The 23,123-nt window shown below is 42.4% G+C and overlaps 3 protein-coding genes and 2 long non-coding RNA genes across 6 annotated transcripts in view; 2 read left to right on the plus strand and 3 right to left on the minus strand.

Moving 5' to 3' along the window:
- The window catches only part of LOC119121673, a 296,445-nt gene extending 295,620 nt beyond the window's left edge, over nucleotides 1-825 (minus strand). The window contains exon 1 of the mRNA XM_037249543.1: nucleotides 476-825. Coding sequence (XP_037105438.1) covers nucleotides 476-533 — 58 coding nt within the window. The 5' untranslated portion in view covers nucleotides 534-825. The remainder of the gene's footprint in view (nucleotides 1-475) is intronic.
- A 3,049-nt stretch (nucleotides 826-3,874) lies between these two features.
- Nucleotides 3,875-9,285, minus strand: suz12b (SUZ12 polycomb repressive complex 2 subunit b). Of its 2 annotated transcripts, none has more exons than XM_037258288.1 (17): nucleotides 8,960-9,285; nucleotides 8,595-8,739; nucleotides 8,031-8,077; nucleotides 7,889-7,953; nucleotides 7,719-7,787; nucleotides 7,587-7,636; nucleotides 7,188-7,273; nucleotides 6,886-7,117; nucleotides 6,698-6,803; nucleotides 6,521-6,626; nucleotides 6,256-6,433; nucleotides 5,770-5,855; nucleotides 5,506-5,649; nucleotides 5,212-5,369; nucleotides 4,844-5,042; nucleotides 4,629-4,708; nucleotides 3,875-4,523 (listed from the first exon to the last, which is right to left on the minus strand). In XM_037258288.1, the coding sequence occupies exons 1-17, from the start codon at nucleotides 8,972-8,974 to the stop codon at nucleotides 4,208-4,210; spliced, it is 2,082 nt and encodes a 693-aa protein (XP_037114183.1). In that variant the 5' UTR covers nucleotides 8,975-9,285; the 3' UTR covers nucleotides 3,875-4,207. The 2 variants fall into 2 exon arrangements, with proteins under 2 accessions (XP_037114183.1, XP_037114174.1); XM_037258279.1 differs by having other exon boundaries at nucleotides 5,770-5,858.
- A 445-nt stretch (nucleotides 9,286-9,730) lies between these two features.
- utp6 (UTP6 small subunit processome component) lies at nucleotides 9,731-14,887 on the plus strand. Its single transcript, XM_037258217.1, has 19 exons — nucleotides 9,731-9,965; nucleotides 10,200-10,284; nucleotides 10,372-10,413; nucleotides 10,504-10,596; nucleotides 10,884-10,931; nucleotides 11,004-11,067; nucleotides 11,135-11,253; nucleotides 11,334-11,411; nucleotides 11,557-11,638; nucleotides 11,722-11,803; nucleotides 11,876-12,054; nucleotides 12,131-12,210; nucleotides 12,291-12,368; nucleotides 12,427-12,606; nucleotides 12,967-13,047; nucleotides 13,136-13,245; nucleotides 13,313-13,379; nucleotides 13,764-13,836; nucleotides 14,453-14,887. Exons 1-19 carry the CDS (start codon nucleotides 9,874-9,876, stop codon nucleotides 14,641-14,643), a joined length of 1,824 nt encoding a protein of 607 aa, XP_037114112.1. The 5' UTR covers nucleotides 9,731-9,873; the 3' UTR covers nucleotides 14,644-14,887.
- On the minus strand, nucleotides 14,612-16,512 carry LOC119126804. Its single transcript, XR_005098706.1, has 2 exons — nucleotides 16,230-16,512; nucleotides 14,612-15,573 (listed from the first exon to the last, which is right to left on the minus strand). It is a non-coding gene; the product is annotated as an uncharacterized LOC119126804 (long non-coding RNA).
- Nucleotides 16,513-16,755: 243 nt separating this feature from the next.
- On the plus strand, nucleotides 16,756-23,022 carry LOC119123415. Its single transcript, XR_005098052.1, has 2 exons — nucleotides 16,756-17,433; nucleotides 20,765-23,022. It is a non-coding gene; the product is annotated as an uncharacterized LOC119123415 (long non-coding RNA).
- The last annotated feature ends 101 nt before the right edge of the window (nucleotides 23,023-23,123 follow it).

Raw genomic sequence — 23,123 nt, forward strand, 5'->3', positions numbered from 1 at the left:
AACAGTGTATACCGTTTGCAACGAGTGGTTTAGAAGTTGTTGTTTTTTTAAAGGCTTTGTTTGAAATCAAGGTAACATTTTGATTAACTACGTATATTAAATAAAAAACACCACGTTGTTTCAAAATGCAAAATGTGATTCCTTTAACTGTTGGGGAAATCAAGTCTGAATTAATTCTTTTTAAGAGTATACCGTTTGCACATATATACATTTTTTAAATAGGCTTTCTTTGAAATCAAGGTAAAGTTATCTATCTTCAAAAAGCGCCACGTTCTCTTTAAGAATGCAACATTGATTTCAATGTGTTAACAAAAATCCGAATTTATTCTTTATAGTGTATAAGTGAAGAGCTGTGGCAGAGAAAAAGCAAGGCGCACACAACAAAAGCGTCGTCTCCTAAGTCCAGTTTTATTCATGCGCCTAAAAGCTTGCGCAAAATGGTTAGCAACATAGTAATTGAATTCAACGGCCTTACCTTGCCCAAATTGCTCGCTGTACACGAGCACCAAGCACAGCAGCTTGGAGAAGTTCATCTTCTTTCGATGATGACTAGGAAGGGAGGGAGCGTTCGGACCTGCTGCTGCTGCTGGTGCTGGAGCTGGAGCCGCGTGAAGAGGTGCGAGCAGGCGAATCCACTGAACCAAACGAGCCGAAAGAACTCAGCGAGCGAGCTTCCTATAAAGCGCTCAATCGCCGTCATCTTCAATGGCGCTTCGAAAGTTTGCACATTTGTTGCTCGTTCATTGGCTGCATTTGGGAACTTTATGACGAGTGCGTGCGTGCGTGCGTGCGTGCGTGATACACGTACGCAAAAGCGGCCGCGTAACCTTACATAACCCCCTTTGTCTTACGCCATATAGCGGCTCGCTCGTCTTTTTTGCGTCCATACGAAATGTAATAACGATCCCCAAAACAAACGCGTGCCACTTCAAAAAAGTCGCAAACACGAGTAACTCAGCCCGAAAAACACGATGTAACGAATATCACAATGAAAACGCAAATTAAATGAGTGAAATCGTGATATTGCTATCGTTTACGGCAGAAAAAAAGTACGTAAGGGTATTTGGTCGAGTTGTTCTTGTTTGATATCAAACAAGATCCTAATAAATATTATGTGGGGGGTTTTCCCTATCATGCCAGTTGCGTACCATTGATGGCGAATTGCTTGTTTCTCTTTCGTGTATCTTCACGAGATAACCTTGAGCCCTATTATTTTTTATTTTTTTTCCAAATTCAAGACATTCATGTTTTTTTCTGGAGCACAAAAAAAAGCTGTGCATGAACATCACCTTGTTCAAAGAAAAAAACCAACACAATGCAGGAACTCAACGAATTACACTCCTGCAAATCAGTCTGACTTTTGCTGTTTTATTTATTTTTTACACGACAAATCATGTTTGTTCAGACCTCCACAATGGAGGCTCGGCCGAACCCCTGAGACTAACTCACCGAACCACTGCCCTAAGTCATTTGGACACGATTGTGTAAGCACAATGCACAGGCCGTCATTTAGAAACAAATCCTGCAACAACAACAAAATAGTTTTTATTGGAACAATCTCGGGGTGGGGATTCAATAGGATTTTGCTCTTCCCACTGCTTTTCAGGCTTTATCGTTTCATTTTGTGTGTACCGCTACAAAATGCTATCGCCGGTGACCTAAAAAAAAAAAAAAAAAAAGACTGACATATTGAACTGTGACTCTTTGAAGCACCTGCGTGACCCTGGCTTACCACCCGACGCAAGCGTGTACTTAGTGTACGCGGGGTGCTTTGCGCCGTTTGACAGAACAAAGTGTCAAAGCGCAGGCGAACTGAAAAAGATGGGGGCTTGGTGACGTCATCAGCGCAAATTGCAAAAGTTGTACACGGCACTCCTTTATTTCGCCACTCCTGGTGCATAACGACGATACCTTTTCCATCGTCACGCAGCAAAAGGCTTTCTTTGCATGCTTTGTTGCCTTTCAAGTAATTATATAAATGAATCTTTTTTTTTTTTTTGCTCGAACGTCTGTATCAAACATACAGTACGTGACAATATTGGCTTGGATCATAATCAAATACAACATACAAGTATGTATTATACAATGCCAAATAAAAGACAATCGGTACAATACAAAATAGAATTCAAAATAAATCTAGCTAGGATTTTTCCACACAGCAATTACATACAATTTAAGTTTCATAAATTGAAGGGTCTTCAAAAAAGAAAAAGTCATTGTGGAAATATGAGAGATTTGGTTTCACTTTCTAAACTTTGTGGTGAAAAAAATATACATACGGGATAAGAGTGAACCAAAACGTCTTCATTAATATCCTTCAGACTGCCAAATATGGAAAGATTCACCCATTGATGGATAGAAGCAGATAGCAAGACAAAGTTAAGCAAATGAAAATGCCTTGAAGCGTTTTGAAAATGATGCTTTAGGGAACTCTTGCCAGCTCCAGATTTTGGCCACTTACGGTAGGTAAGAGGTCAACATTGCAAGCACATCATCAGTAACCAAAGGCCGACCTAAACAATGCAGGCCAAATGAGGTTGAATGCGACTTTATTTAAGTATAATTTCTTTTTTTACATGACTCACAATTGGGTGTTTTGGAAATTAAAGAAAAAAAGGCTCCCTGTTTTTAATCAAGAAATTATACGTCTAAAAACTTAGAAACTTTGGGTTGTTGGTGGACCATCGTTGAGTTTGTCCAGTCACCCAGTAAAAAAAATGTAATCAAAATATAGATAATAACCACTTCGTTGCACGGCACTGAAACTCCAATCTAACGGATTGTTCAAATTCTATTGCTCAGGAAGAAAACTAAAATCAACTCAAATCTGCTTTCTTAGGGGTGGGAAGGCAAGCACAGTCTCTTATGGCACAAACTATTTGACATTTCTTGGACTCACAGTATCAACAGTGATACTAAAATGCAATTTCTCCGAGTTCTCCACTGATGGGAAAAACAGGCTGCATGCCACGTTTTGGCGCAGCACTGACTTATGCAAAATGAATATCTCTACATATAAAAACATCAAGTGCTAAAAAGAATCAGCTAAGGGTTTAAGACAAGGCTACCATCATACCACGGACGTGTACAATTCATGTTCCCGAGTACAATTTCAACTGTAGTTTTGATGATCCTCATCTATGAGCAGGAAACATTAAAATGCTAGAGAACCAGGATCCAGTCCTCCTCAGTGGACCATTGTGACTTTATTAAAAAAATATGTTTACATATATATATATATATATGAATGAATATATATGTATATATATTCATATAATATATATAAACATATGAATATATATATATATATATATACACACATATGAATATATATATATATATATACACACACATATGAATATATATATATATATACACACATGAACATATATATATACACATATGAACACACACGCACATATGAACACGCACGCACACACACACGGAGGATTTGTGGGTTATAACATTGTTTAGGCCTTGTTCAAATACCGTTTTTTTCCATGTATAATACGCACCCTAAAAATGGCATGTTGATGCTGGAACAAAGCCTGTACCCATGTATAATACGCACCCAAATTTTGACTCCTACTTAAGTCCGTAAACGTAAAATTATTTCAGAAAAAAGATCATCTTTGGGAACAACCGGATGTTATTCTGCCGGTCAGTATCACTGCGCATGCGCTGGCAAACTCGATAGCGAAGAAACGTTTCGGATTTGTGGAGGGTACATTGTGACAGCGAACGAGCAAGCGTCTGATACGAGAGCATTGTGTTCGTATGGAGCGTGTTTGAAGTGAACAGCAGAGAAGAAAGCGCATCTGTAATGGCGGCCTCCGTATGATATCCGGATAAAAAAATAAAATAAATTGTACCCATGTACAATGTGCACCCCAGATTTTAGGACAATAAATTAGTTAGATTTTGCGCATTATACATGGAAAAAAACGGTACCCCTAAATCGGGGCTTCCCCACCCCTAGAATGCATTCATATTCACCCAGAACCTCTTTGATGCGGGCAAGTCACTTGTGCATCATTCATATTTGGTTGAGTTCAAGTTTTACAAAATGTTTGTTTGCAGTCAGTCACTCGGCTGACCACCTCTTAGCACCAAAAGGCTGGAAATATTTATTGAAACAAGGGGGGGGGAGAAAAAAAAAAAAAACCTTCCCCTGTGACTACTACAAGTTCCAGGAATGGGGCTCACATCAGTCTGTGAGAGCGCTTTTTGTCCTCTTGCCCTGCTTCCCCGCACCGGGGGACGGCGCATTGCCGTTGCAGATCCCCGCCGCTGCGAGGAGCGCACGTTCCTGCCGCTCTTCGGCATCCTCGGGGAGATCCTCCTGGATCTGCTTCAGGCGCGTCATGGCCCGGTCGATGGTGGCCGTGCCTACCAGGTTGAAGTCGTGCATGCTCACCAGGTGCAGGAGGAAGTTGCGACAGAGGTTGCGGCGAACAATGTGCGCGCCGCAGTCCTCCACGAACAGCATGATGGCCTGGTTCATTTGGTTGTCGGCTATGAACCTGCCGCGCAGATCACAACGTAACTTTAGCGTGGCAAAATCACGAGCCCCGAGTTATGGCATTCTGTGCAAAGTACATTCCGTTGATGATTTGATGTCCACGTACCCGTTCTGCATGACATGAAGGTTCCATAGCTTCATAACCTCCTTCTCCCCTTCGTTGACATCGGTGAACTCATCCAGTTGCTGGACAAATAGCATCATACACAATCGGTGCTGATCACGGTGCCAAATGTTTTGGCTTCGACCAAACACTTATCTGTCGTCCGTCTTCCATTACATCACAGCAGAAAATGCCTGGTACTGGCAGTTCTTGCTCACCGTTGCCGTTTTCTCTCGGAGCCACTCGGGGTCCCGCTCATCCTCGCTGTCCACTTCCATCTCCTGGGGTCGCAGCGGCATGCAGCTGTCACTGTGGAAGTAGAGACGGTTGTGTCCGCTCACATAGGTCCGTTGCGGCTCCAACTCGCCGTCCTCCAACTCCAGAAACTCGGACAGGCTTGGCTTGGTCCTCTTGGGCCTGCAAAAGAAGAAGCAAATAATTAGGCCTTCTAACGTGACCTCATTGTTTAGTTGCTTCCACCATTTAAGCAGCCAGCCAGCCAGCCGGCCGGCCGGAGCCAGCCAGCCGGAGCCAGCCAGCCGGCCAGCCATTCAACGCAGCTTCCACAATGCAGTCGACAGAATACCTGCAAACCAAAATGTGAGTGACAGCGGTCCTCTTGACGGGGCCGTTGCGGCTGAAAGCAAAGCCCGGTTGACTGTGGATGTCCTGAGGATTGCCAACGTACGAGCCATCGTAACACTCGTTGATGGACACGTCTATTCTCGCTCCTTTGGGGTGAGGCTGCCAAGTCAAATAAGGGGGGGGTTCCAGAAACATGATCAAAGACAGCGCCACCCCACCACCACGGATTGCAATATTACTCTCAAAGAAAATTTCAAGTTTCCATTCACAAGCAGACCTGATGGTTCTTTCTTACCACATAGTTGAAGATGAAGCGCGAGTGGGAGAGTTTGAGGTGTTTGAGGAGGCTGTAGAGCTTGCTGCAGTTCAGCGTGCACCAAGGACAGTGAAGGTCGTCCCTCGCCTCTGTCTGTTGCCGCGTATTGTTGTTGTACAGGAACTGTGACGGAAAAGGTCACAGTGACAAAGTGAGAGTCACGTCATTGGTGACACTTTACGAACAAACAACCCGCTCCCCCAAAAACAAAGTCCGTAACCAACTAATAACCAAAGCGCCTACCTGATAAAATATCCGTAACTTTTGACGCGGCTCGCACGGGACGGCTTCGTTCCTCGCATGGATGTCTGTGCTGACTGCCTCTTTCGCTGCTGGAAAAACAACACAGAGGAATTTGTTCGAGCAGTGCTTAAAAGGCACACTTTAGCAAACTGTAAACACGGCGAACTTTCTCCATCTCTATTTGACTGAATGTAGTCCGCAAAAGTGCTCAGTAGTCACGATCACTGAACTAACATTGTTGTGGTCAAAGGGTGACTGTGCAACTTGTCATGACTGTGCAGGGTTAGGGTTCGACCATTATGCCGTTGAGAGCGACGTATGGAGAATATTTCGCTCTGACGCATACAATTCAATTAGCAGAATGGTGGCTTTGAACAAAGTTGTGATCTTTGGGCTTCTTGCCAAGATGACGTTTTTTTCTTCAGAGTATGGATGGATGGATGGCTGCATGGATGGATGGAGTAGCAGCTCCAATAAGGACCTTACCTAAGGGTGTTGCTCTGTGGTGACTAGTCCTGGTCTCCATGGGGCCATGGGTGTCAGAGTTTCGGGTAGCCAGAGGTTTTGCGACAGGGGCCGTGGACTTCCCACTGGCCTCGCCGGTCCAGCGCAGAGTAAATTGCAACGTGGGTCCCTGAGAAAATGCTTCAAACGGTGGTAGCCTCTGAAATAGGCGATGCGCGACAGTTTGGTCAGTGGTCTGATATGACAGAGCGGATTAGAAGACGCACGTGGAGCACCAGCCTCACACCTTGCCGTCGAGAATCGTCTCCCACGTGGCTCGCTTCTTGCTCACGGGGCTGTCCTGCATTCCCTGCATGGACACCTCATACTCTCCATCCAGCAACTGCAACCTTCTGCACAGGTCATAGACAGGTTTGGTTTCAACTCTTCACTCAAAGGTTTCATGAAGGATCAATAAATGTACCTGTTCTTATCAAAGACTGTCATTTGAGCAACATATGTCTCGGTTGCGTCCCCTTCGTCCTTAGCAGAGGAATTCCTCTTCTTTCTACTTTGAGTATCTCTCACATCTACACAGACACACTTAGGCCGTCATTACATTTGTTTCACAGAAGGCTCTTCTGTGGACCTCGCGAAGTTCATTTCTTTTACCAATGTTCTCGTTAGCTTCACCGTTGGGAAGGCCATTGGCGTCCCTCCGGCCCGTGCGTGACACCCTGAAGAGGAGCGAGTACGATTTGACCATGTGGATGTTGCTAGGCTCAAACTCGTTGCTGGACACCACTAAGGAGGGACAGGAAGCCAGCTTGCTTTGCTGGCTGTCAGGATTCAAAGGCACCTGCTTTTTACCTGTAGGCACTTGCTTAACCGGGCAGCTGACATCCTGCGAGGAGCCAAAGAACGAGAGAATGAACGAGATGGTGCGATTTGTGAGGCTGAATGCGACGCCTTACCTTGCGTTTTTTATGGCAGACTTTGACAAGTAGCACCTCCAAGGAGACAGAATTTTGCCCATTCTCCGAGTTCTGAGATGGCTTTTCTAGACGAAGGAAAGAGACAATTACATTCTCAGTAATAGAATGAAAGTCCGAGTGGATCACCACCTCACGCAAGATTATATTTAATACTTTGTAGGGAACTTTAGCAACATGCACGCAGACTCAATTCACTTGACACACTCTTTAGCGTTCTGACAATTAGAGATGTCAATCAGGGGAAGAAAAAAAAAAAAATCACTATTCATGTTTTATTACATTTCTTCCTCGTGTCTTTTCCAGGCAGAGGACACCAAGGTGTGTCGATATTCATATTCCGGCAAGCGTATCAAGATTTTGGGGCGGAGCTCTACTTACCATCCTTATGGAAGAACCCAGTGAAGGTTAACTGCAGATGTGATGACAAGCTACAAATCAAACATCAAAATTAGGTTACATGTGACTATTTGGCTATTAGTAGCATTAAAAGATCGTAACATCCCACGTTACCTGGGAGATTCCTGCTCTCCCTTCATCTTCTCTACAGTTTGTAACATGTTATCTACTTTGAATGCTTTCCTGGAAACAAAAATAAAACAAAAAAGAGATTTGTCATTTCCGTTTCACTCATAAGATCACAATTGGGAAAGGCATGATGCACAGGCTCGGTTTTTGTGTACCTTTTGGCATTTGAGCGACCATTTCTATGGGACATGAAGGTGAGAGTCCTGTGCAAAAATATCGGCTACAAGGCAGGGTGTAATTGTTTCTTTAGATATTCAATTATTTAAAAGTATTAATGGATACAAATCTGTAACTTACTGCAATCAGGTTCCTGGTGCGAAGGAATCTGTATATCTGTGTTGGCTCTAGGAAAGAAAGAAATCTCTTTAGCCAACCATGTGCTGTATATTGCTGTACACATAAAAAATTCTAAACAAAAAGAAATGTCGTAAGTGTAATAAATTCAATCAAACGAGTCACTAACAAATTAGGAGGTCTATCTACTTTGGTTTTAATTACATTTAGGACTGACGCTAACAAGTGAGGTACCCCCCCTCACAGTTTCTTTTTTACTATACTATTGCAAACGAGTAATGGTCCTTGGTTGTTGACAACCAACTCCAAAATGTTTAAAAAAAAAATCACAATGTACTCAGTATGTTTTATTACAAAATTTACCACGCTGTAGTAAAATAAATGACAGTTTGATGCTACTTCTCAGTTATTGGATGGATGGGGGGGGGGAATAATCTGCTTGGCCGAGGGGAACATCCATAACACGATCAGAATCAAACACCTAACAAACTACTAAATAGACACTGTTGTTTGCAAATGCAAATAAAATGAAACTAAAAAACAACGCATCAAGGGTTGAAGTCTCACTTTCGAAGGCCTGCAAGAAAAGCTCATGGTCGGCCTGAATCTGCTCCATCTTCGGCTTCTTCACGGAGTTCAACATCGCCGACGAGGCGGGGTACACGGCGCCGTTCGCTTTGTAACCCGCCCCGCTCATAATGTGGCCCGAATTCTATGAGCACACATAATATTCCCATAAAAACACACAATCACAAGTCAAACAATAGCTGTGCCGCAAAAGTTGCCGTCACCACTAGCACGGTGGCTAGCGAAACCACACTTGCTAACACGCTTGTTTAGCTTGGGTCGGTGCTCTTTTCGTCCGGCGTGAAACTTATGCTGACCAAATAGTTCGCTTTTGTGTGTGTTTGTCCTGAATAAAGGCAGCCTACCCTGGCGGATGGCATCAATTTGTTAGCCTCGCTGCCCCCAGCACAAGCCTGGAAGAATCAACAGCGGAAGCCCATGAAGATGAACAGGACGCGACGAGTAGCTGGTCGCTGGCTAGTTAGCTCGTAAGGCTAGCATAGTTTACCGGTAAATACATAGCGGTCCCGGGTTGCCGCTTACAGACACAAATATTGCTCTTATGTCGGATGTAGATTGAATAATTTTCATGTCATTAATAACCACGCATTGGTCATTTATTGCCGTGCGGCGTCCTTTCAATTTATAATGAACAACAGAGGATTGCTCATTTGTCAGCCAATGAAAGCCGGACTGTGTGGATCGTCGGCTGCGATTGGCTACTGGAATCAGGAAGTGACGGGTACCCGCTCTCGGTTTCTGCGATTTTGCGGGAAACTAGGCGAGTTTCAAGTGAATGCATGACCCCATACGTCAGGCTTTCTTACCTGTCTATTAAATGTAAAGTATGTAAAAAAATAAATATCGCCACACATAATTTAAAATTTAAACTCACCTGACTTCCAAACTCGTAAACTTAGACAACATTGTCATCAGCACAGTGCACAGAAAAGAAGAAATGATTTGTAATTGGTGAAATTCTATCAAAAAATGTATAACAGATATATATTTGGAAATTATCGGAGAAAATGATCAAATAATGTATCACCGTTTCGTCCTCTCAAAACGCGATTAGTGTACCCCCTTTTTTTTAATAGATATAGTTTTTTGGTCGGAGCGATTTGGTTATGGACCCGGAAGTGTAGAGCATCACAACTTCCGGACATGTGTGAGCGAAGTGGTTTGTCGCTAACGCTGTCTCGTGGTACGATCCTTGTTTGATTATAAGGACATTGAATTTACAAAAGATCGGTGAATATATTTATTTTGAGGGGCCAAGATGGCAGAGATCGTTCAGCAGCGGGTCGAGGACAGAATACCGGAGTTGGAGCAATTGGAAAGAGTGGGACTATTCACTAAGAAAGAAGTCAAGTAAGAAAATACGATGATAAAAACGAAGAAAAAAAAAAACCCATTATGATCGTGCGGGAGTGGTTCGACAAACATCAGGCGTAATTAACTTGTAGTTTGACTTAACATGTTCTTTACGTAAACTTGAAAGACAAAAAGAAAAAAAATAATTAGGGTACTGCATTTGAAAATGTATATGTGACTTATGAGTTATACTTTTCCTGAATTAGTCAAGCACAACTATGTGTTTTGCAGAGCTATCATCAAAAGGGTGACATCACTGGAGTACAAACTCCACAGGCTGATAATCAATAAAGATGATTTCATAGGATACATACAGGTAGAGTGATCAAATCTCAAAATCACTCCCATTAATTTGACAAATTTTGAAAATGCTCATTGATAGACAATGTTGTTAAAATTGCAGTATGAAATCAACGTCCTGGAGTTGATCAAGAAGAGGAGAGCGGTTGGTGGACATATTCTATGGATGACATTATCATGATATTAATCTTTGCTGTTTAACAAACTGCATTTTTTGACACGTTTGCTTTTGCAGCATATACGCTACCAGTTTAAGAGAGAAGAAATCGAGTTTCCCATCATACAAAGAATCAACAGTGTCTTCAAAAGGGCCACAAACAAGTGGAAGGTATTCCGGGAAAAAAAACATTCCCTTACGGATCAAGGATTAAATATTAAGGGCATGTTGCACAACGAAAGAATAACAATCCAGTTGCGGTGCTTGATTAATTAATGATTAAGTTAGCAAATCAATAATGACCAAGAAAGCTGGAGACAAAATGTCATGTTTTTATGAGGGAAATCTTATTTTTACAAAAAAAAACCCACTCAAAACAAAACAAAAAAATGCTGTGACTTTTAGCAACATGAGAAAAAACATTTAAGAAATGCAAAACCAACATGTTTGCCTTGCAGGATGATGTGCAGCTTTGGCTCTCGCATGTCGCCTTTTGTAAGAAATGGGTACGTTACAAATGAATCATTCTCAATTATTTTCAATAACAAAGGTGTAAATAGGTGACCATGTTTCCTCAGGGCACGCAGGCGCAGCTCAGCAAGGTGTTCTCAGCAATGCTGGCCATCCACCCTGATAAACCAGGTACTCTTCTCATTCGTGGCGAATAGGAACTAAACATCAGAAGCTATTTGACCGTGTGTTTTTCTAGCACTTTGGATCATGGCAGCCAAGAGCGAGCTGGAAGAGAGGAATTCCTCAGAAAGTGCCCGACATTTGTTCCTCAGGGCTCTACGCTTCCACCCGGGCAACAAAAAAATCTACCAGGAGGTAGGGACGAAGCACTCAAGACATTTCCACCCATTTTGACTCCTAAAAAGTATTCTCGCTAACTCTGTAACGTGTCGCAGTACTTCCGCATGGAGCTGTTACACTGTGAGAAATTGCGGAAGGGGAAGGCTGAGCTGGAGCAAGCTCAGATTGACATTGTGAGTGATACATTTTAAGAAATCCATCTTGAAGTCAGACTTTAAAAAAAATGTAGAAACGAAGGAAGTGCTTTTCAGATGCACCATAAAGCTGGATGATAAAGTCAATAAAGACATGCTCCTTTTTTTTTTAATTGGTGAATAGGGTAAATATGAGTTTTCTCCAGAGATCCTTAGCGGGAAACTAGCGATGGTTGTGTACAATGACGCCACAGACAAAAACAAAGGTCGGTGTGGTTCTTCCTTTAAAATTCTGACATTGTTTAACAAACTATGTATTAAGTATGCATTGTATGTTTTCATCCCACAGACGCAGAGTTTGTCATCTCACTCCTCAACATCGCATCCATTTTTGACTTCACCAAAGATTTCCAAGAGGCCATCCTTCAGGAGTGAGTGGCGGCCAAAACTAAACCGTCCCAAAAATCCAAAATGAAACTCACCCTGGCTTTCCTGTCATCCAGCTTGCAAACCAAATTCCTTGCTGATAGCGTGACATGGGACTTCTTAGCCAAGAGGGAGCTGGAGGCTCAGTGGGAGGAGGAGGTGCTCCGGACCGCCAAGGGCCGCGCTTCCGAGGTCGACCGAAGAGAGGCAGAATGCTGTCGGGTCTACGAGAAAGGACTCGGAATCATCAACACCGGTAAGAGGATTCGCACAACCCGCATGTGTGCCTCGGAATGAAATAAAACTCTTCTCAAATGTCTCTTCATCGTAAGAATCCATGTGGACCACCTATGTCACCTTCTGTCTGGAGAGGGCGAAAAGGAAGACAAATGTCCAAGAGTTGAAAGACAAAGTAAGAAAGTTCTTCTTCTACTTCTTTTTGCCCCTTAATGTGATTAGCAAATAGATGAAAATACTATTTGTGTTTTACAGAGACAAGAGAGGCTGCTGGGACTTCTGCAGCGTGCCCACGACTCATCACTGCTGAGGGAGGATTTCTACAAGAACTGGGTAAGACACGTGAAGAGAATTCACCCCTCGTCTTACCTAACGCAATGTCGTCGCGCAGATGCAGATCCTGCTTTTGTCGGGAGATGAAGAGGGCGCAGCCCGCATCGCCGTAGCAGCCACGCAGCGCTACAGCCAATCCGTGTCGGCGTGGAGCATGGCCTTGCAGACGCTGGTTCAGTTGGGGAAAGATGACGTCGGACCGCTGTTCCGGGATGCGCTCACGCACATTCATCCCAAGGTAAACACACCGCTAAGGTGCTGAAATAAACTATATTTAAACCTCACCACTACAAATATATACATGTCGCCAAGAAAAGAGTTTGTTATTGTCTTGCTTGGATTTTCATAAGCAGTAGCAGCACGAAGAGGATTACTACACTTTATGTAACTTTAGAGTTGTTAAGCCCCAAGGCATCTTGAAATACTGTCAAATTTCATGCAAAACAACGGAAAAATACACATTCTGGATTTGAAACAAATGAATCTGAATTACAATAAAAAGAATGATTTATTTTCTACAAATGTCATGGCTTTTTCGGTTTCTGCTAAAAAATTGTTATTAAAAAAACTTCTTCCTGAACTTCTTTTCGGCTGGCAGGAAAGCTTACCAATTTGGCGGCTGCAGGTCCAGTGGAGCGTAGTCAAGCAGAACCCAGAGGAGACGGAGGCCATTTTCAAGGTTCAAATTAAATCCGTCAGACAACGGCGATCCGCGTTGAGCAGTTCACACGATGATGATACTTTTTGTTCTTCCCGCTTGTTCTCAGAGAGGTCTGTCCTCCGCGGTGGAGGCAGTTGCCATGGAGATGAAAGAGGGCTATGTTGATTGGTCATATTCCACTGGGGGCTACAAGAAAGCGAGAAAGACTTTCAAAAGGTAAGTTATGCCATCCTGGCAATAATGTCACTTAAAAGACTATGAAGGAATAACTTGTGTGTTTTAGTTTACAGGAAAACCGGCCTCTATCCAAATTTTTCTTCACCAAAATGATACACATTGAGAAAGAACAGGTGTGTGCATTCAATGCTGTATGTTGGGAAAGTGAGCTTTCAAAATACAATGATTTTTTTAGTTTTTTTAGTTTAGATTTCCAACCAAATATGACCAGAAAATAACTTAAAAAAAAAAAAAGGTTTGGGGGGGGGGGGGACTTAAAATATCACTCAATGTACAAAAGAAAAAAAGGTTTTACTTTTTTTATCTCGCATCTAAATTTTGATGGGGTTTTTGTTGGACTTACAAAAGCTTGCACAATACAGCTTATACCATGATTCTCAATTCATAGCTATGACGTTTCAGAAAAAAACCCACCCACATTCTTAAATATTACTGCACATTATATTATCCTCGAAAAAAAAAGTGTAAAAAAAATTAACGTTGTGTTGATCATGCAGGAGACCCCAAAGATGAACAATCTGAGGGACTACTACGAGAGGGTCTTGCAAGAGTTTGGATCCTCTGATGAAGGTGAGACGAGAACAGGTCAAAACATCCATTAGACACCGTACTGTCCATAAACCATTTGTTTATAAACAAGTTTAAGTCATGAGTTCCACCAGCTGGAAAAACTGCAAAAAGTAGCACCCTAAAGTGTTATAATCTTTTAAAATAGAAATTATGTCACTGAATAGAATTGAAAGAATTAAAATATGTCAGGATAATTCAATAGACATAGTGCATCTCCTTCTGATGTGCACGCTTTGGCCAACAGGGGGCATTGTACTACCTTACCTTACATGCCGTACTCCACGTACTAATTTCAAACACAGAAAAGTTAGTCTCAATTAAACTACAATAAAAGTCATCTTTTTTTAAGGAGGATAATGAAAATATGCCTGTGAGTATATTTATGCGCTGTCTGCTGTGGTCAAGTACAAGTTTACAGTTTAGAACCACAACAGTGATGCTAGTTTTGTTGGCCTGTATGAAATTTTACATTATCTAAACATTCATAAGACTGTTTGCTCTGATTAAAATCACAAAATATAATTCTCCTCTCTTATGTTTAATTTGAGTTTAGTTTGACAGTAAATTTGAGTTTAGTTTGACAATTAACTTCAACCTGACCTGTTTGTTTGTCAAGATCTGTGGCTGGAGTACATCCAGGAGGAGATGGGGCCCCTTGGCCAGCCAGAGAACTGCAGCAAGATCCACTGGAGAGCCATGAAGTTTCTGGAAGGCGAAAGTGTGGAGAGGTTCATCTCCAAATATACGCTCCTGCAGACGGGCACCTCTGAGTATAATTTGAAAAAGCAGAGGTTGCGTGTTCTTTAATCAGGAGTTGCTCAGCCTGAGGGAGCTTATGAAGATTTTGGTTGGTTTTCCACAGTCGTCATTGGACAGATGGCTTGGTTTCACCATGTTTTACCAAATCTGCTGACCAGATTCCAAATGTTTTCCAGAGATTTAGAGGGAGATGTTTCCAGTTGCAATTACGCCTTGTATTAAAGTTATGTGGCAAATTTATGTCGGTGTAATTTCCTGTTTAGACACACTTCAAATAAAATTATTAAATTTGTTTTGGAATAGCATCTTTGAATTCCAATGTCAGTCCAAGTCATACTTACACATTTTGGTAAATCCAATTTTAATTGATTCAATCCAGAAATGAATGTCATCAGGTGGGCGGAATCATTCTGGTTTCTAAACCCATCAGACTCATTCAAAGGTAAAGTTAGCAAAAAATCTCAGAAAAAATATTATACAAAGTTAGCAAAAAAACAAACAAGGCAGACAAAATGGCAACAATGTATTTCAATACTGATCCCTTTTGAAATGATAGAATTAGCAAGTTATGTATCTTTAGCAGTAATAAGATATCAAAGCAATATCCAATGAAGAATCAATCTACTCAGCATCTTATTTGCTCCCAAACGTGAGATTATTACAATTTCACCTTTCTACACAATTGGAATCCCCTCAGTCTGCTTGACTCTCAAACCTTCTTGACGAAGATGTAAGTGAAGAGCACCAACATGGCCGCCAACAGTAGCCCGATGGCAAACTGGTGGACGCTGATGACCTTCTCCAGGGCGTGTATGCGCTCCTCCATGGCACTGGTATGGATGTAGTCATAGATGGAGGCCCCAATGCTCCACACCGCCCACACCGCATCCACCAACGCCTTGATGGTGGGAGAGACCATTGAGGGGGCTGCTTGCAGCCGGGCACCCTGCACAGCCACCTCTCCCCTGGCCTTCACCACTGTGATGAAGCACACATGACAATGAAGAACGACCTTTCGCAAAAAAAAAAATGCTGCAATGAACAATTGACTACTTGTTTCCTAGATTTAACTATATTGTTTGTAACTCTGGGATGCAATTATCAATTTTAAAATTATACATCTTGTCTATAAATGACCAAATGTTTTATGTCCTGAACAAATTAAATAAACGCTAATGGAATATAGTAAACCCAGTAGGATTCTCAGATGAGCAGATTCAGGCCAATTAGTGGAGGTCAGAGTTCAAGGAACACATGGTGAAGCAGCATTTAGCTGTTATGCTGCATGCAAATGGAATAAGGTACGACTAGCGATAGTGCAATATTGTTAAATACACGGACACGGCAATAAGATAAATCAAGAAAATAAATACAATAAATACTTTAAAAAATAACAAAATTCACCATTATTGAACAAAAAAAAATCACCAATATAATTAATGCTGTAAAAAAAAAATCTATCGCGCTAAATCATGCTGTTTATTGTGCTGCACTGTTGATGCATCTCCAAAAGTAATGGTGCATGATGAAATGAGTGAGCTCAAATAACTGTAGAATTCACTTCTCGAGCTAAACCTGATGAACATGAGCGCGCCTATATGTGTCGAAGGAATAAAAAAAACAAAAAACCTCACCAACACAGAACAAATCTGAACGCGGTGGTCGATTCGTTGAAGAACATGCGTCCAATTGGTTCCAGAACTTGCGAATAATGTCATTTCATTTACTACCCGATTGTTTGTTTCTGTCGTTAACGCTTGTGGCTTCGCATCAAGCTCGTTTAGGAGCGTGCGCATCACTTCCGGTCACTATTTCAATCCAAGAGCGCCTAATAAACTAAACTAAAATAATGGCACCGCTGGACCTATTTTTTGGCCCGTCCTGAATGACAGCATAGCAGCGAGAATAAAGTTGCTAACAGTTAAACATTAGAATCGTTAAAAACAAAAACAATCAAAAAGCATCTTTGTTGCTAACTTTAGGCTGAGTGACAGCAAACTACACGTGACCACTCAAAACGTCCAGCTTTTTTGACAGCTGTGCAATGACGACGCTTGGCCACAAGAGGTCGCCCTGCATCCGCTACAATTTGGTACAGGGGAGGGAACGAGGGCGAGATGAACCCGACAGGGATGAAACCTTTACTGGCGCCTTGACAATCACAACGCGGTGGAAGGAACACCTTGCCGAGAGCTGCGCAGCAACAGAACGCGTAGACATTTCCTTCTCTTGCTGATTGATTTGGAATAGTCCCCCCCCCCTCCCTCAAAAGACGCACAACTGGAGAGGAGAAAGGTTGACACTCTTTTTGGGGAGGGCCGGGCAGCTCCTTCTTTTCCAGCTGTTTGGGAATATCCCGCTCACTCCCCGTCTTCAAGCCACACGGGGAGGAGTGGCTTCCTCCGTCTGCCTCCTGCCGGCTTGGCTCCCCCTGACACGGTGCTTTGGCTGGCGTGCGCACCCACCCGGGATCTCTCCCTGAGGGAGGGGGGGCTTTCTGTTTTTTTGGGAGGACACTGTTGCATGTGTTTGAGGAGACGATCATGCGCAAGGAGGGGTGGTTGTGCTGCCGCTGCTGGCAGGGGCGGTTGTGGGTGGGGGGTGTCGGGGGTGGACTGTCCGGGGCTGTTGCACAAGATTTGCCCACCCACCCTTCTTAAAGGATAATGTGGACGAACGGGGAAGTTTGAACTCTCCTGCAGAGAGCCAGGCTACCAGACAGACAGTGGCTGCTGCAGCCCCCCCCCCCCCTTTCCTCTATGAGCCTAATGTGGATGCTGCTGCATGGACGTGACACCAACCTACCTGCAGATCGACAGGCAGCATCACCTTGACTCGGTAGGTATCACTAAGCCTTGCTCAAAGTGTGGCTCATGGTCCAACAATGGGTTCTGGGTCATTTTAATGGGTCAGAAAAAGCAGCTTTAGTTATTTCAGTAATAATCAAGCATCCAGTGTATTTTTGTGCGTGTGTGTGTGCGTGTGTGTGATGTTTTATTTGAATTTTTTTACAGTATATCATAATATATTTTAGTACATTTTGGTCCCAAGATGAAAACGTTTGAGAAATTGTGTTTTAAGATTATGAGGAGTCCTAATTTTATTTGTGCGAGTACTAATAGGAATAAGTAAGCAGGACAGTCTTCTCTGTGAAGTTGATGATGGTGTGTGTCTATATGTGTGTTAGGAGCTGGGTCTTTGCGGGCAAGGTGAGTCTTCCATTTATTCAACTGGCCTACAAAGTCCCAGTTTCTGGCTCACTTGAGCAACAAGTTTAAGACCGCATAAGAAACATGCCAGCTGGAAAAGTAACAGAGTTTAGAAAGATAAGTGTGCAATTGGAAAAAAAACTAAATGTAATTTTGCATTTCAATTAAGACAATGAATGAACTTTTTCATATAGTCTTGTGAAAGGTAAAAAAAAAAGTTAGAGGTTGCACAACTACTAGTTGTAATTGAGTTCTGAAATTAGCCCAAATTTGAATTTGGCTTTGAAGTAAACTATCAAGAATGAATCATCCATAGAAAAGAAGCCACCTATCATTTACCTTCCGCTATATTGTCATACACACGTTTCATCGACAAACTCCGGGTGCTCGCTTTCCATCCCCAAAGTTGTGAAAATTGTGCCAAACAGACCAAATCTAGCAAAGCTCCGTTGCATTGAACAGGTGGAGAACAAGTTGTTATGGAGGCCTGCTTCTATATCCGTCCTGACCCTGACGTGCCGTACATACTTCCCTAATGAATTTAGCATCCTGACACTAGATGCTTTATGCAATTAATAGAGGAGGGAGAAGGGTCGCGGTGGCATCTCTGTGCTGCAAGTGACACGTAGGTAAGGCATTCGCTGAAGGCTAATTTGTTTACATACTGTAAATAAAAAGTGGGAAAAAAATGATAAATTTAGTTGAGACGACATCTATAATATCAGTATAACCATAAAAAATAACCATTGAGTTGAAAGTTTCAAATAAAAATGTGTAATCTTTGATGCGGTTTCAACATCTTTCAATGAGTGCCTTATAAAGATTTAATTTGGTTTTCAAAAAGAATAATAAGTGATCTGTCATCACAGTTTATGGGACAAGAGGAACCCTATTTGATTTCCAAAATGGATAACACATGCCTCACTGTAGAATCATGTGTCTTTTCCCAGCAGACTAAGGAAAAGTCACGAAAAAGTCTTCATTCATTCATTCATTCTCAATAACATCAAATATATTTATCATAACTGCGTCATCATCATTATATAAAGATAAACCAGATTTCAACTTTCCTGATGTATGACAATAACTTGCATACACTTAAAATTGATATCATTTTAACCAGTGCACTAAAACCTTTCATTTTTAAATACCAACTTCTAACATGGACTGCCACCAGCAAGATAGAGGATCATACGGAAAACTTTAAAAGATTAATATTTCAAATCATCTTAGCAGGAACGAGTCTCCAATAAAATCTTTGGGAGCTGCTAAGCGTTGTCCTTATAAGCTGCAGCAGAGCGGCGCAGGTCGCTAAAGGAATGAGAGCCAGGTCTCAAGACGTAACAGGACCACAGGGTGACTGATTAATATCATAAAGATATAAAATGATATGAAACAGTGTCAGCTGCTCCCCCCTTGCCAATGGCCCTTCAACGATCAGAGTGGCCTCATCACTGGCTAGTCTGCTAACATCTTCATTTTCCTTCCTTGTCTCATATTCTCATACTATTTGTATGCAGGCGAGTAGACTTACTTAAAATAGCCCCCCCCCCCCCCCCGCTTGTTTTCTACCTCGAGTTTTGCTCGCCGATCGCATCTCGGCGTTTAGACAACTGCGGTGATAGAAGCTTTGTTGAACTTTTCTCTGGAATGAACTCAGTCAACCCCCGTCCCTCATAAAAATACATCACTGGAGATGCTAATAAACCCCCGAGAAGATGTTACGTTAGGGAGGGAGGGAGAGAAAAGGCAGCAAGAAAAGTGAGGGACTTTTAGGGGCAGCTGTGTTTTATTAACCCAGTCATAATGCCCCTAAAAATCCTTATTGCTCTTGCAATGCTCCACAAAAACCGCCGTCAACAACCTGATCCGGACGTTTGTTTGCTGAAGCTGATGAGCGAGCTGCAAATGTTAACAAGTCCATGGGAGTGTGTTGGTGGTTTTGCACGTACGCACCGTGAAAAAAAAGCATCTCGCCTTCAAACAATTGCAATGTCCGCTTAGCGGGAAGCATGACGGAGGACGCCCGAGGATTTAGGCAGGTAGAGCGAAACGGTACAAGTGGGTTGTGACGGGAGGGAGGCCGATGGGAGTGTTAGGAGTCATAAACATGGAGACGGCTTGACAGGCAGCAGATGAGCGTGCTGGCAGGACAGCAGCTGTATACAGACACAAAATGGCAACCGGGATGGAAAGACGCTGTTTGATTTCAAAAAATCTTGGGTTGAACGCCAACGACTCAGTCGATGGACAATCGAAACCGACAATTTGGGTTACGTTGAGGTGTTTTTATTTTAATGAGGTAGTTTGGGATTACATTGTTGTATGTGGGACAAGAACCATTTTTGTGGTTAAGACTCAATATCCAGGTGCTCACCTGTAATCTTTTCAGTATCAGTCTGTGAACTTTATTGAGGATAGCAGGATCAATACCCCCCCCCCCCCCTTTGCATGTGTCGGCTTCGTTTTAGAGGGAACAGGACAGGCCCATGGAGCATTTGGGATCCATGCCTGGGTGTGGTTTGGGTTGCTGTGGTGGTTTGTCAATGTTGGCCAATGAGTCATTAGAAACTATTCTGTTGAGTCTCCTTCACTGGAATGACCTTTGCTTGGGCTTGGGGAACAATCTGCTCAGTGTTCACCATTTTTCATTCATATTATAATTTGATTTAAGATGTATTGACTTCTGCTCATGCCACAGTTGTTTAATGGCATTTTGTTAAGTTGTCTTTGTGAACACTTAAAAGACTGCAAGTCCAAGTGCTCAGCAATTTAACAACTTAACATTTAAAATAAATAATGGTTCTTTTGCCTTTATTTTAGCCTATATTTGACCATTGATTAATATGTTTATGATTCCAACTCAAATTTTTGTTTGTATTTCTTAAAAGATGACCTTAAAAAAAGAATTTCACATCAAATCACAATTTGATTATTTTTTTTAAATCTTTCCGCTTCAGAGCATAGAGGATAGGCGAGCAAGACAGTTGGACAGACAGACACAGGGAGGGAGGGGGGGGGGTGAGTGAGGGAAAGTGTGGACGATGACTCAAGGCCATGAACCACATGGTGATGGAGAAGGAAGGAAGGAATAACTCATCGTAGCATGTGGGATCTCATACGGCTATCACAGGACTGACTGCGTGTTTCCCCCACGGGCATCAAGCACACCTCCTCCATTGACATCACTCTTCCAAACTAGGAAGTGACTAAAAGTATCAATTGTGGTGCCTTCCCCGTCACACAGGCATCATTCTAACTCTCTTCTTTGAGGCTCCTCGAGGCGTCACGCTTGTAATCATCGGAACATAAAAGCGTTTTTATCCTCCTTTTTCAAAATGACTGTCACATGACTCTCCCCCTCGTTCTCCTCAGGAAGTCATGCTTGTGAAAACAAACTTATTATTTCTTAAACCCGAGAGAGAGCTGCTTGCTCGGGTACCGCTAACGCTTCCCTACCTGAGTGCGGTTGCGGAGACAGTCAGATTAAATAAAAAAAAAGTTATTTGCAGTGTAAATGCCTCGTTGGAACTCAACTTTAACTCTAGAGCGTACTTATAAAACAGCTGTAAAAAAGCATCGGAGATAAACACTGAACAAAACCAGAAATAATAATAATAATAATGATAATAATAACAACAAAAATAATAATAACAATAACAATAATAATAATAATAATGTCTCGATAGAAAATGATCATCATTATGTTCTTTTGTCGCATTAATTTTTTCAAAAGTCTGCATCAGCAAAATAAGTCCAGAACGGCCGACTGAACAGGTGAACAAGACACACCCACGAGCCTCTGTTTAACCAAGCTTCACATTGTTATCGGCCGTACATTGACAGCCATGCAACACTGGAGGTAGCGCTTGAATGCAGCGCAAATAATGTAGACAAAGGCGAGAAGGTGAAGGAAAAAAAAAAGTGGATAACGCCTTACCTTGAGAACCGGCAAGAACTCTCTGACCTACTCTTGCCCCATCCGCCTCTTTGATTTGCCTTTATGGTAATCTGTGATAGAGATAGTGACATTTTATTCGTGACAAGCAAACCTGGTGCTGGTTAGCACAATTCTTTTTTTTTTTTGACAATTCTAAATAAGGAAATAAATGCTTAAATGTGCTACATGACCCGTTTGGATGGGATAATATATTATGAAATTTGATTAGTATGTCTGGACAGATTTGAAATCACACCCTCACCAAAAAAGATTGTGCTAATCTTGGTGCTCAGGAATTATACTATAAAGTAGCTTCGATTAGACAAATGCTTTGCCATCATCTTCTGGTATTTTAGTGCCTTGCAATTATGTTGTGGAGTGTCGATTATACAAAAGTAGTGCTTTGCTGCCTTTTTGTGGCTTCTTAGTTGTTTCCAAGGAGCCACGGTGAAGGGAATTGAGAAGCTTCTCTTGAAACAAACGCAGGACTATGCTGACACCTAGTGTCAAGGAACTATGTTGAACTGAGTTGAGGCGCTTCATTAAAACACCAATAGTGCTTTGCCGCCATCGTATGGCCCTTATAGACAATTAAAAATATTTCAGCAGGCTGCAAATAAGATTTTTGCTACTCGCAGCAAGCTCGTAACAAACCACTGCCTTGAGATATGAGTTCAATTAGTTCCGTGGTGATGCTCGTAACTCAAAAGACTCATGGCAAACACTTTTTTTTTGTATTGAATTGAACTGCCCTAACCCAAAAACAGCGATGTGTAATGGTAAAGTGTCAAATCTATACAACAATTTAAATGGAAGGCAGCCAGTTGCATGCATGTGACCTTTGAAAAAGTGGTGTTGACACGTTGTTGCTAGTGTAAACAGCCTCGTACTGGGCCCCGCGGCAAACTGAAAGTCCCCGCACACACACGTCACATGACTCTCGACATCAATTCCAGGATCTGTTTACACATCGACCTATATGGAATGCCATTGCGTCTTTCTGCACTAGTTGAGGTTCCATCGGCTGCTCTTTGCTTCATATGATGCGTATTTGCATTGTGTGAACGTATTCCAGCAAAGTTGTGCCAAGCATCCGCTGAGCCACTTTAGTTTCTCGCTGTTTTCCGCCCGTTTGGGGTCAAGCGTGCACGTTGGCACAGCGTGGCCAAACGCTGTCGAAAGGATCAACTGCACACTTGTGTGTTGTGTAACGCCACGGGGAGTGTGTGCGCGCCTTGATGTGTGTGTGTAGTGAGAGAGAAAGAAAAAAAAAAAAAAGAAAGTGGGTGTTTGCTTTGGCAGCGAGCGGATTTGCCAAAGAGGCTGCCAAAGCTCACCAAACAAACCCAAAGCAAGCTCCGAGTCTTTTATTCTTCCCA

Source organism: Syngnathus acus, chromosome 1 (assembly GCF_901709675.1).
Source record: "Syngnathus acus chromosome 1, fSynAcu1.2, whole genome shotgun sequence".
Taxonomy (NCBI): Eukaryota; Metazoa; Chordata; class Actinopteri; order Syngnathiformes; family Syngnathidae; genus Syngnathus; species Syngnathus acus.

Bases quoted from the DNA above. Each gene is read 5' to 3' on its own strand.
- utp6 (XM_037258217.1), top strand. From the start codon at position 9,874: ATGGCAGAGATCGTTCAGCAGCGGGTCGAGGACAGAATACCGGAGTTG. The intron at 11,068-11,134 runs GTACTCTTCTCA...GTGTTTTTCTAG, and splicing joins CATCCACCCTGATAAACCAG to CACTTTGGATCATGGCAGCC. The intron at 12,607-12,966 runs GTAAACACACCG...TTCGGCTGGCAG, and splicing joins TCACGCACATTCATCCCAAG to GAAAGCTTACCAATTTGGCG.
- suz12b (XM_037258279.1), bottom strand. The intron at 7,954-8,030 runs GTAAGTTACAGA...CCTGCCTTGTAG, and splicing joins GCACCAGGAACCTGATTGCA to CCGATATTTTTGCACAGGAC. The intron at 4,524-4,628 runs GTACGTGGACAT...TCTGCGCGGCAG, and splicing joins CTTCATGTCATGCAGAACGG to GTTCATAGCCGACAACCAAA.